Source organism: Jaculus jaculus, chromosome 8 (assembly GCF_020740685.1).
Source record: "Jaculus jaculus isolate mJacJac1 chromosome 8, mJacJac1.mat.Y.cur, whole genome shotgun sequence".
Taxonomy (NCBI): domain Eukaryota; kingdom Metazoa; phylum Chordata; class Mammalia; order Rodentia; family Dipodidae; genus Jaculus; species Jaculus jaculus.
In genome coordinates, this window is record NC_059109.1 from 935,473 (window position 1) to 948,609 (window position 13,137).

At 46.5% G+C, this 13,137-nt stretch overlaps 2 protein-coding genes across 4 annotated transcripts in view; one reads left to right on the forward strand and one right to left on the reverse strand.

Moving 5' to 3' along the window:
- Window positions 1-11,996, reverse strand: Mrps18b (mitochondrial ribosomal protein S18B). Of its 2 annotated transcripts, XM_004671905.2 has the most exons (7): window positions 11,666-11,811; window positions 10,201-10,297; window positions 10,008-10,105; window positions 7,938-8,006; window positions 5,241-5,307; window positions 1,537-1,596; window positions 1-549 (listed from the first exon to the last, which is right to left on the reverse strand). In XM_004671905.2, the coding sequence occupies exons 1-7, from the start codon at window positions 11,786-11,788 to the stop codon at window positions 257-259; spliced, it is 807 nt and encodes a 268-aa protein (XP_004671962.2). In that variant the 5' UTR covers window positions 11,789-11,811; the 3' UTR covers window positions 1-256. The 2 variants fall into 2 exon arrangements, with proteins under 2 accessions (XP_004671962.2, XP_045011873.1); XM_045155938.1 differs by lacking the exon at window positions 5,241-5,307 and having other exon boundaries at window positions 409-549; window positions 11,666-11,996.
- The window catches only part of Ppp1r10 (protein phosphatase 1 regulatory subunit 10), an 18,253-nt gene continuing 17,025 nt past the window's right edge, over window positions 11,910-13,137 (forward strand). The window contains exons 1-2 of one of the 2 annotated variants that reach the window (XM_045155937.1): window positions 11,910-12,079; window positions 12,614-13,136. The gene's annotated coding sequence lies outside the window, so the exon portion shown is untranslated. Of the gene's footprint in view, window positions 12,080-12,244; window positions 12,391-12,613; window position 13,137 lie in introns of those variants that run through there. The other variant, XM_004671906.2, reaches the window with a different exon arrangement.

Sequence of the window (13,137 nt, forward strand, 5' to 3'; positions counted from 1 at the left end):
TACACCAGAGACAAAACTTTATTGTGGAAAGGATGAGTAGGCAGAAGTAGGCAACATAACGTTCAGAGCATATACAGGGGTGGGATTTCTTCGCATACACACTGCCGGAGCAGAATATCCAATGCATTTGTAAACAAGTCACTGCCTCTTGGGTTTCACACTGGTCGCAAAATGGGTACTTTTCAGAACACATCTCATCACATAACCTTAGGCCCTGCCTCCTCATGCCTCCGACTCCTTTCCCAGTTCACAAGTTCTAAGGAGCACTCTGGGGACTGGTGTGATCGGTGGAGGCTTCTGTTGATGGTCTGGAGGGCACCTCGGGCATTGACTCAGGTGGGGGACCGCTTTCTTCCAGGAGATTTCCCTGATAGAGCCGGCGAAGACGGGACAGTTCTCTCTCTGGTGGCTGTTTCCAGTTATACCATGGGTACCAAGGATCACCTGACACCAGGGTTGGGGCTGGCGGAGTAGCACTCACAGCTCCATGAGATGTACTGAAATCAAGGTCCCGGGGTTCAACCTGGGGAATGTGGTAACTGAGGAGACCTAAGGGATTTAAAAAGGAGATTAAAAAAAGGTAAAATGACGAAAGGTCATTCAATTCAGACAGAAAAAAGGTTCTACAAACAGAGGTAAGACCCAGCATTGGTCACAACCAACTGGTATGGCACTGCATGACATACGCCACACAAAAGCAACCAGCCAAGAATGATCCCAAATTCTGCCAAGGCTCCAGCCTGAGTTAAGCTGATTTCTCTGACAGGGATACCTGTCATTCATTTGAGCACAGGGGCCATGTACCTAATGCCATACATTTATGCAAGGATCACCCAGTGATCTTGGTACCAGCAGTTCTGAAAGAAAGAAAGAAAGAAAGAAAGAAAGAAAGAAAGAAAGAAAGAAAGAAAGAAAGAAAGAAAGAAAGAAAGAAAGAAAGAAAGAAAGAAAGAAAGAAAGAAAGAAAGAAAGAAAGAAAGAAAGAGGGAGGGAGGGAGGGAGGGAGGGAGGGAGGGAGGGAGGGAGGGAGGGAGGGAGGGAGGGAGGGAGGGAAGAAAAGACAAGGAGAAAAGGGACAGAAATAACAAGGTGATTCTGGAAACAACAGAAAACAGAATGATCAAGGAGACTTTAATTGGAGACAGGGTCTTACATATAGCTCTGGCTGGCCTGCAACTCACTATGAACACCAGGCTGACCAGATGTGGTGGTGCATACCTTTAATCTCAGCACGTGGGAGGCTGAGGTAGGAGGATCACTGAGTTCAAGGCCACCCTGAGACTACAGGGTGAATTCCCAGTCTGCCTGGGCTACAGTGAGACCCTACCTAGAAAAATCAAGACCAAAAACACAAGCAAACAAGCAAAAACCCAAAAACAAATGAAAAAACACCAGGTTAACCTGGAACCTGCAGGAATCTTCCTCCCTTCGAATGCTACCCTCTCAGAGAGGCAGAAGCATTAACATGCACAAGTGTTCTAGGCCAAAGACACTGCTTGTGCCCAAGGAAACAGCTCTGTTCCCCTCCCCACTCACCACACTCCCTGGCTTTCTCAATGGCCTGAGTCAGCTTCTTGTGCTGCTTCATACAGACTCCTGTGGAAAGAAAAGTTAGCCTGCTGCTCATTTTGTGAGGCACAGCAAACTCAAGTGCTTCTGTACAGTAACAGAGGGCTAGATTTGTAGGATATGGCTTTAGCTAATGCTTCATGTCTCTAACCTTCCATGGGTCTCAGTTTTTCCACCTGACTAATAATGGGAAGAATTTTCCACTGCCTGAGAGCTGAGATGAGGTCCTTGGATGTCTAACCACTACAGAGAAGCCATCTAATGCTAAAGGCTACAGACAAGGTACAAACCACATTTCAACGGGCAACTATGGCTAAAGGGTTGAGCTGAGCAACCAGAAGGGAGAAGTGATTTCAGATCTAGGGAAAATGATGTGACAGAATGGCAACAATTGTCACCTTTACTTTTTATTTTTTCTTAATTTTTTTGAGGTAGGGTCTCACTCTAGGCCAGGCTGACCTGGAATTCACTATGGAATCTCAGGGTGGCCTCGAACTCACAGCAATCCTACCTCTGCCTACCAAAAGCTGGGATTAAAGGTGTGCACCACTACACCTGGCTACCTTCTTTATTTTTAAATTAATTAATTTATTTTGGATTTTCAAGGTAGGGTCTCACTCTAGGCCAGGCTGACCTGGAACTCACTATGTAGTCTCAGAGTGGCCTGGAACTCATGATGATCCTCTTATATCTGCCTCCCGAGTGTTGGGATTAAAGGTGTGTGCCCTCACAGCTGGTGCCTTCTCTTTTTGTTTTTAAATACATAAATAGCCAGGGATGGGGGCACATGCCTATAATGCTAGCACTCCAGAGGCAGAGGTGGGAAGATCTCAGAGAGTTCCAGGCCACCGTGAGACTACATAGTGAATTCCAGGTCAGCCTGAGCTAGAGTGAAACCCTACCTCGAAAAACCAAAATAAGACAAAATACATAAATAAATGAATAAAGGTGTATGTGTATGTATGGTGTGCATGCATGTTCACGTGTATGTGCACATGTGTGTATGTGAAGGCCAGAGGTTGACATCAGGAATATTCCTCAATCACTTGCAGTCCTATTGTTTGAGACAGGGTCTCTCTCAGATTCTGGAGTTCACTGATTTGGCTGGACTAGCTAGCCAGCAAGCCCCAAGGAATCTCTTGTCTCCACCCCTCCAGCACCGGGATTACAGATGCATGTTACCACATTCTGCTTTTACACGAGGGCTGGGGACCTGAACTTGGGTCTTTAGCCTTAGTCAGCACTGTACTAATTGAGCCATCTCCCTATCCTCCCCACGCCTGCCTTCTAAAGATTGACATTAGGGCTGGAGAGATGGCTTAGCGGTTAAGCGCTTGCCTGTGAAGCCTAAGGACCCTGGTTCGAGGCTCGGTTCCCCAGGTCCCACGTTAGCCAGACACACAAGGGGGCGCACATGTCTGGAGTTCGTTTGCAGAGGCTGGAAGCCCTGGTGCGCCCATTCTCTCTCTCTCCCTCTATCTGTCTTTCTCTCTGTGTCTGTTGCTCTCAAATAAATAAATAAATAAATAAAATTTAAAAAAATAAAAAAATAAAGATTGACATTAAAAACTTCCACGGGGGCACTGGAGAGATGGCTTAGCAGCTAAGCGCTTGCCTGTGAAGCCTAAGGACCCTGGTTCGAGGCTCCCTTCCCCAGGACCCACAGAAGCCAGATGCACAAGTTGGTGCATGCATCTGGAGTTTGTTTGCAGTGGCTGGAGGCCCTGGCGTGCCCATTCTCTCTCTCTCTCCCTCTCTCTCTGTTGCTCTCAAATAAGTAAATAAAAATAAACAAAAATTAAAAAATAAAAAACTTCCACGGGCTGGGCCTGGCGGCGCATACCTTTAATCCCAGAACTTGGGAGGCAGAGGTAGGAGAACTGCTGTGAGTTCAAGGCCACTCTGAGACTACATATTGAATTCCAGGTCAGGCTGGGCTTGAGTGAGACCTTACCTTGAAAATCCAAAATAAATAAATTTAAAAATAAAAAAGGCAGCCGGGCATGGTGGTGCAGTTAAGGCACTTGCCTGCAAAACCTAACAACCTGAGTTTGATTACACAGTACCCACCTAGAGCCAGATGTACAAGGTCCTGCATGAATGTGGAGTTCATTTGCAATGGTTAGACACTGGAAAACCCATTTTCACTGTCTCTCTGCTTACAAATAAATAAATAATAACCTTTGTAACCAACTCAACTCACCCTACTACCACCCCAATAATGCTGGGTTTAGAGTGTTCTTTGCAAATGTATCCTGCTTGAGAACAGATCAGAAATTTTGCAGTACAGGGAGGGCCATACAGTAAGGATTTTAGTAGGTCATAGTCTCCATCTTGGCTACTCAGTTCTGCCACTGGTGTATAGAAGCAGTTCTAATCAACATGAAAACACAGGAACATGTTAGGAGGCCAGACCTGGCCTGAGGCTATGGTTAGGAAACAGGGATAATCCTGAATTGTTTACAATTATAAATTTGGGAAACTTTATTGAAGTGCCAGTAATTACCTGGTAGGTGAAAAGAACTTATAGGAGGAAAGCCATACTTAGTTATGATTTTTTAAAAATATTTTTTTTATTTATTTGAGAGACAGAAAGAAAGGATGGGCGTGCCAGGGCTTCCAGCCACTACAAACGAACTCCAGATGTATATGTCACCTTGTGTATCTGGCTTATGTGGGTCCTGGGGAATTGAACCAAGGTCCTTTGGCTTTGCAGGCAAACGTCTTAACAGCCAAGCCATCTCTCCAGCCCTTTTGTTGTTGTTGTTTTGGTTTTTCGAGGTAGGGTCTCACTCTGGTCCAGGCTGACCTGGAATTAACTATGTAGTCTCAGGGTGGCCCCAAACTCACAGCAATCCTCTTACCTCTGCTTCCTGAGTGCTGGGATTAAAGGCGTGTACCACCACGCCCAGCTTATGTTGGTTTTTTGATATAGGGTCTCACTGCAGCCCAGGCTGAACTGGAACTCACTCTGCAGTCCCAGGGTGACCTCAAACTCTCAGCAATCCTCCTACCTTGGCCTCCCAAGTGCTGAGATTAAGGTGTGCGCCGCCACACTCAGCTCATTTTTTTAAAAAAGAAATGGACACAATAGGGCCTTATAGCCCCTGTGCCACCTTGTACATCTGGCTTTACATGGAAACTAGGGACTTGAACCTGGGTCTTTAGGCTTTGTAGGCAAGTACCTAAATCACTAAGTCATCTCTCTTGCCCTCATTTCCCCCCCCAAAAAACCTTTTAAACATTTACTTATTTGTGGGTGTGCAAAGGTCTCTTGCTGTTACAAACACTCATGCAGCCTTATATAGGTGGTTGGGGAGGCTTTACAAGCAAGTACCTTTAACCATTTAGCTATTTTCCAGTCCCAATGAGTAGCCTTATTAAGTAACAATTTCCAAAAGGTTTAATTACATTTTTTCTTCTTTCTCTCTCTCTTTTTTTGTTTTTCAAGGTAGGGTCTCATTCTAGCTCAGACTGACCTGGAATTCACTATGTAGTCTCTGGGTGGCCTTGTGTAGTAATCCTACCTCTGCCTCCCAAGTGCTGAGCCACCACGCCCAACTACACTTTCTACACTACACATGGAAGCCTTTAAATACCTGCTATCCAACTGTGTACCAGGAGTGCTCCAAGGAAAAGCTAATTGATAGTAACAGCAAAGCCAGGCTAACCTGTGTAGGGGGCGTGGAAGATGATTCCCGTGTGGGCACAGACAAACTGTTCCAAGAGCTTTACATTCTGCAGGAGAGAATGATGGAGAAACACGAAGGAGGGGAGAACATCAAGACTTTGACAACTAGGAGTGCATAATCTCTGTATACTTTACACCCCCCAGATGCCCTTCACCACTGTGTCTTTATGAATGATGCCCTCCACATCTCAGCTTTAGCCTCACCAGTCCACTGGTCTCAGGGTGGCCTTGAACTCACAGTGATCCTCCTACCTCTGCCTCCCAAATGCTGGGATTAAGGCTTGCACCACCAAACAACTATAAGGCTTACTTTCTTTTTTCAAGGTAGGGTCTCACCCTAGCCCAGGCTAGGCTAGAATTCACTATGTAGTCTCAGGGTGGCCTCAAACTCATCACAGCAATCTTCTACCTCTAACTCCTACTATACCCACCCAGCATTTCTCTTCCAGCTTGTGTTGCGAGTGCACTACTGTGGTATACCATGTGTGTACCTGCTCCCAGATTGCTCACCTTTGGTGGCTGGAGTGGAAGTTGGGTGTCCCACTCTATTGTTCTTCCCACCAATCTTATTTTATTTATTTATTTATTTTTGGGTTTTTGAGGTAGGGTTTCACTTTAGCCCAGGCGGACCTGGAATTCACCATGTAGTCTCAGGGTGGCCTTGAACTCATGGCAATCCTCCTACCTCTGCCTCCTGAGTGCTGGGATTAAAGGTGTGCACTACCACATACTGCCCTCTTACCTCTCTTATTTGCTGATCTCGAACTTTTTGCAAACTGGTAGTTTCCACATGGCCACACACAGCTGTTTATGTGTATTCTAGGTAACCAAACCTGAGTGGTTTCTCAGGCCCTCATGATTGCACAAGAAGTGTTCTTAACAGCTGAACCCTCTCTCCAGTCCCCATCATTATTTTTATAATGCTTTCAAATTAGTTAAGAAGCAAGGCCAAGCTGGGTATGGTGGCACATGCCTTTAATCCCAGCTCTCATGAGGCAGAGGTAGGAGGATTGCCATGGGTTCAAGGCCACCCTGAGATGACAGAGTTAATTCCAGGTCAACCTGGACCAGACTGAGACCCTACCTCGAAACCCCCCCCCCCAAAAAAAAACAGAAGCAAGTCCAAGCCAGGCATGTTAGCACACTCTTTTAATTCCAACACTGGGGAGGCAGAAGTAGGAGGATCACCCGTGAGTTGGAAGCTGCCCTGAGACTACATAATGAATTCCAGGTCAGACCAGGGTAGAGAAAAACCCTTTCAAAAAAAAAAAAAAAAGAAAAGAGGCAAGTACTGAACGTGTTTTGAACAAATATTCTACTATACTGAATATCTTTCTTCCACTCTGTTCAGCTCTAGGTCTCCGTATGCCACTGAACACAGATCACAAGGAAATAAAAAACCAAGCAAGGTGATAGACACCTATAATCCCCCTACTTGGGAGGTCAATAAAGCACCAGGCATAAGGCCAGCCTGGGCTACATGACACCCATCTCAACATCTCCCTACTTCTAAACAATACACCTTTGGGCATTGTTCTGCCATTCGAAATGGGCATTCTCAGCCAGGCGTGGTGGCTCACGCCTTTCATCCCAGCACTTGGGAGGGATAAGTAGGAAGACTACCGTGAGTTCCAGGCTACCCTGAGACTACATACTGAATTCCAGGTCATCTTAGGCTAGAGTGAGACTCTACCTTGAAAAAACAACCATCACCAAAAACAAAAAAGAAAAGAAAAGCGCATTCTTATTTCTTTCTCTGGGGGGTAGAGTGAGGTGGGGACATGACAGGGTCTTGCAGTTTTGTTATATAACCTGGGCTGGCATGGAACCCATGGTTCTCCTGCCTCATTTTCCTGAGCATTAGGATTACCAGTGTATACACTCACATCTGAAATAGGCACCTTTCTTACTTGCTAGTTTAGACTGCAAATTTAGTGGGCATGATTAATACGTTCTTGTACTACAATCCACATCAGAGGATGGGATGTTTTTATGACTATAGGAGCCAGGCATGGTGGTACATGCCTTTAATCCCACCACTGGTGAGGCAGAGATAGGAGGATAACCCATGAACTCCAGGCCTGCCTGAGACTACATAGTGAATTCTATATCAGCATGGGCTACAAGGCCCTACCTCCAACCCCACGCCTCCAAAAAAAGATGGACTACATGGGTGCTGGGACAAAAATTGTAGGACATTTCCAGTCTTTTTTTTTTTTTTTTCCCCCAAGGTAGGGTCTTGCTGTATCCCAGGCTGATTTGGAATTCCCAGGCTGGCCTGGAATTCACAATGTAGTCTCTGGGTGGCCTTGAACTCACAGTGATCCTCCTACCTTGGCCTCCTGAGTGCTGGGACTAAAGGTGAACACTGCCACACCCAGCAAGTCATTTCTTTATCATTGCAAAGAAGCTCTAATTCCTTATTCTGGGGGAAAAAAAAAAAAGTTCTTATCCTAGGCTGGAGAGATTGCTCAGTGGTTAAGGTGCTTGCCTGTAAAGCCTAATGACTCTGGTTCTATTCTCCAGTATCCAGTACCTATGTAAAGCCACATGCACAATGTGGTACATGCATCTGGAGTTTGTTTGTAGCAGTAAGAGGCCCTGGCACAATCATTCTCTCTGTCTCCTTGTTTGCAAATATATAAATACAAATACTTAAGAGAAAAAAAATTCTTACCCTAAAGTCGACATGCAACTTGTGATCCCGGCAGATGGGGCAAGGATTTCCAGCAACTTTATTCTTACGCTGTAGAAAAGTGATTGGCCGTTAACATTGTGCAAAACCTAAGAGTAGGGCTGGGATATGGCTTGCCAGTTAAGGCGTTTGCCTGCAAAGCCAAAGGACCCAGGTTCTATTTCCCAGGACCCACATAAGCCAGAAGCACAAGGTGGTGCATGCATCTGGAATTTGTTTGCAGCAGCTGGAGACAATGGTGAGCCCATTCTATCAAATAAATAAAATTAAAAAAAAAAAAAAACCTGAAAGTAGCCAGGTGTGGTGGGCCATGCCTCTAATCCCAACACTTGGGAAGCAGAGGTAGGAGGATTACTGTAAGGTCAAGGTCAGCCTGGGACTAAGGAATGAGTCCCACATCAGCCTGGGTTAGAGTGAGACCCTATCGTGGAAAAACCTAAAAGTAGCCAGGTGAGGTGGCACAGGCCTTTAGTCCCAGTACTCAGGAGGCAGAGGTAGGAGGGTCATAGTAAATTTGAGGCTAGTATGAGAGTACAGAGTGAATTCCTGGTCAGCCTGGCCTACAGCAGGACACTACCTTGAAAAATCAAAACAAAACAAAAAACTGAAATGCCCATCATCTGCAGGAAAATGGATAGAACTGGAGGTTATCATATTATCTTAAACAAGGTGATCTCAAGTGCTGGCATTAAAGGATGGAGGATCACCGTAAGTTTGAGGCCACCCTGAGACTACACAGCACAGTAAGGTCTGCCTGGGTTAGAATAAGACACAACCCTGAAAAAACAAAAACAAAAACAACAATTTAAAAAAAAAAAGTGTCATATGTGCTGTGGACATAGTTTAGTGAGCAATAGTGCTTAAATATGAAGGCCTGGGCTGGAGAGGGCTTAGCAGTTAAGGCGCATGCCTGTGAAGCCTAAGGGACACAAGTTTGATTCTCCAAGGCCCACATAAGCCAGATGCACATGCATCTGGAGTTCCTTTCCAGAGGCTAGAGGTCCTGATGTGCCCATTCTCTCTCTTTCGTTCTCAAATAAAGAAATAAATAAAAACAAAATCTTTTTAAAAAAATGAAGGCCTGAGACTGCCCACGTTCAATTCCCCAGCAACCTGGGAGTGTCCATGCACATCTAGAAACTAGAGAATTCTGACTGACAATGGCAGCTCCAGGTTGAGTGAGAAACTGGAAACTGTTTTAAGGAAATATATGGATGAGGGACAGCAGATGGCACGTGGCATTCCTCTCTGGCCTCCTTGGGTGTGTGTACTTGCACACATTTACATCACATCACATATAAAAAATGGGCCACTGCTACTATCTCTATGGCCTCCCCCCTACACCCCACCCTGGTGTCACTCTTACAAACTCACAATATGGGGGAAGAGGGAATGGAGAAATGGTTCAGTGGTTAAAGGCACTTGCATGCAAAGCCTGACAGCCCAGGTTTAATTCCCCAGTACCTACGTAAAGTCTTATGCACCAAGTGGGCATGCATCTGGAGTTTGTTTGCAGTGCCAGGAGATCCTGGTGTGCCCATACTCATTATCTTTATATGCTTCTGTCTTTTTCTCTCTTTCAAATAAATAAATAGATTAAAAAAAAAAAAACAAACTCCCAGGCTGGAGAGATGGCTTAGTGGTTAAGGTGTTTGCCTGCAAAGCCAAAGGATCTGATTCTACTCTCCAGGACCCATGTAAGCTAGATGCACAAGGGGGCACATGCATCTGGAGTTCGTTTGCAGTGGATGCAGGTCCTGGTGTGCCATTCTCTCTCCTCCTCTGCTTCTTTCTCTCTCAAATAAATTAAAAAAATCAATCCTTTCTTCATGTGGAACCTGTTTAAAAAAAAAAAACAACTCTCAATACAGGCTGGGAAGATAGCTAAAGGTACTTGTTTGCAAAGTCTGCACGCTGGAGTTAAATTTTCCAGCCACCTACATAAGCAAGATGCAAAAAGTGGTGCATGTGTCTGGTGTTCATTTGTAGAGGGAAGAGGCCCTAGTGTTTCCATTGTGCACATACATGCATGCAAATAACTACAAAACTCACAATACATGTCTTTCGAGTCCGCTGTGGGGGTATACCACCCTTATGGTTGCGGCGGTAGTCAGCCCAGACAGGGCGAGAACCGTAGCGGCTTTGGTATTCTGAAATAAGAAAACAGACAAGTTATTCCTGGAGAGAGGTACAAGGATCAGCTCTGTCCCTTTACCTATGCTTTACTTCCCTCAATTTGAGGTACCTTCTGAGTCCAGGTATTTCCAGGGCTCATTCTCATAAGGAGAAATGGGAAGAGAATCTTCTGGGACTGCTCTGGTGCAGAGAGTCTGGAGGGGACTCTACAAAGGAGGGAAAAATGAGAGTTAAGAGTTGCAGGTAAAGGCTCCCTTGTTTTGTTTATGATGAGGAATGTGTGTCTAATGTACAGATAACTTAGTTGGAACATACATGTGAGGCAGCATTGGGGTTGGTATTAAATGACTGACTTCCACAATCACAGTACCTATCTAGTGGCTCTTTCCTTATTGATCAACCACCATATCCCATAGGGGATAATTAGAGAAGGTTGATGGGACATAACTTTCATTCAAGAAGACAATGCAGCTGGGCATAGTGGAGCACACCTTTAATCCTAGGAGACCTAGGTAGGAGGATCACTGAGTTCAAGGCCAGCCTGAAACTACATAGTGAATTTCAGGTTAGCCTGGGCTACAGCAAGACATTACCTTGAAAAACCAAAAAAAGAAGACAATATAGTCCAATGTGTGGCATTTACCTTTAATCCCAGCTGAGGTAGGAGGATCTCCCTATGTGTGAAGACAACCTGGGACTACAGTGTGAGTTCCTACCTTTGAGACCCTATCTAGAACACACACACAGAACACAATTTCAAAAGTTTACAGTCAGCCTGGGCTGAATTGAGATCCTACCTCAAACCAAACAAACAAAAGATGTATGGTGGCCAGGGAATAATACAAACAGCACAACAACAAAAAGATGTATGGTGGTCAGGGGACTCACTGGACAAGTGAGTCTCCATTCAAATGTCACTGAGTTGCTGTGTTATAAAAAGTTGAAGGTCAACATTCCACTGAGCAAAACAAAACTGAGTCCTAACGCTACCTTTAAAGCAACCAGGCCTGTAATTAATTCGGTGGTGGCCTCTGTCACCACTCTTGACTCCCACTTTTGGGGAGTGGCAGCAGGATAAGACTTCCTACCTTGCCCTACCAAAACTCCAGGGTGGTGAGTACCTCAGGCTGGAAGGAAACCTTAATCCAAAGGACAGAACTCAGTTCTCCTGTTACGCTCTGATAAGAAACAAAGATAGAGGGAGTGGTGGCCGAGGCCTGTGATGGGGGAGGGGAAGATGGGAGGTAGATCAGGAATACAAGGTCATTTATCCAGGCCAGCTTAAGACCCTGTCTGCAAAAGAAAGTAAAATTAAGACCCGTGGCTCCAAGGACACTATCTCCTTAGTTAAAAGCTACTAAAAAGTTAATCCCACTACCTACTGATTTAGCCGAAATGGTATTTGGGGAAAATGACGCCTAACCCAGGCTCTTGCAGGCTGGGCGGCGGGTGGGAGTGAAGACGTAAGTGCAGCCTAGACAACCAAAACGTAAACACGTGGCAGGTATCGCTCGTGGGCTCCTGGCAGCGGAGCAACGGTATCGAAGGTAAAACTACCTTCTCCGAGGAGTTACCTGAACGCCATAGGTACTTCTGAAGAGCGAAAGGCTAAGAGACCGCCTTAGCGTGTTCAACACGGAGGCCGCCATCTTGACGCACGCCATACGTAACGGTAACCGGAAGCGCCGACTGCGCATGTCGCTGGAAACTGCCGAGGGTGGGGCCAAAGCGTTTCCCGCAGTGCGGAAGGAGGCTGCGTGTTTGCGTCAGGACGCGGGCGTAGACGACGGGGAGGTGGGGCCCGCGCCGCGAAGCTAATTTTAGCTGCGTCACAATCGAACTAGACGCCAAAATTGCATTTTTTCTGGACCAGTCACAGCGGCTCTTGGATTCCATACCGAGTGTGTGACTTTGATGCAATTTTAAGGGCGATTTTAACTGAGATCGTCACAGTGCGCATGCGTCCGGCCGTTTCTAACCAACCCTGGGTGAGATTGTTGGCGGGGGCGGAAGTGCTGGGAACGCAGGAAGGGGAAGTGCTGGGCGCTGGGGACCCGCGCGGGCGACGGGGCGACTGGGAGGCGGAAGAGGGTCCCGGAGGAAGGGACGCTCCAAAGTCGGGGGAAGGATATCCAATCAGTGGGCGAGCTGTACCCCGCGTCGCCCAATCGGTTACGGACTCGAGTACGATGTCTCGCGCGGAGGGCGGTTCTCCATCACGTTAGGGTGCGTTGGGCGGTGTCCGCGTATAAAACACTCCGCCCGAGCGGGCGGCCGCCATTCTGGGGTTCGTTTAGAGGTAAGTTTGGGTGGTCGCGTGTCCTCTGGTCGTTCGCGTTGCGTGTTAACAGAGACCGTTGGCCTGGGAAGCGGGGTGGACATGGGTGGACATCCACCTTTTTTTCCCCCTGAAGTGCCTGGGACGCGGAAATGTGTCTTGGAACAAAGGTGTCACTCGGGGATGATTTTTAGGCGACCATTACTGATGACATCTTTCTCCCTTTGTGTTCCTTTTATCCCAGGTTGAATTTTCTCGGAGAAAGACAGGCCGGCCACCAGGAAAACAGAAACGACCCTCAGCAACATCTAAGCCCTTGAAAGGATCCTGAGAGGGGGGAAAGGGAAAACAGCAGCCACCAGCCCAACCACTTGTGTCTTCTGCCCCTCCCCACCTATCTTGCCCACCCCACCAGCCCACGCTGCTTGGGACTTGAGATCTGTGGCCGAAGGACCGTCACCACATAACTTCAAAAATAACCACCTTCCCTGCCCAAACCCACTCAGTTTCACTCATCCAGCGTTTCCTTTTTGGAATCCACTCAAAAAATATTTTTTTTTCTACGACCCCCCTCCCTAAATGGAGTTGGGTGGGGGGGGAATGAATACTGAGTTGGCCTTTACTTTTTAAGAGACTTTTTGATCCAATGAGGCCCCCCAAGTAATTGAGTTTTGGGTCCTGGTTGGTTGTTTTAATTTTTTTTTCCTCCAAAATTTTACCCCCTCCCCCCTGAGCCCGAGGTGCTGACGTCGCAAAAAAATTGGATAG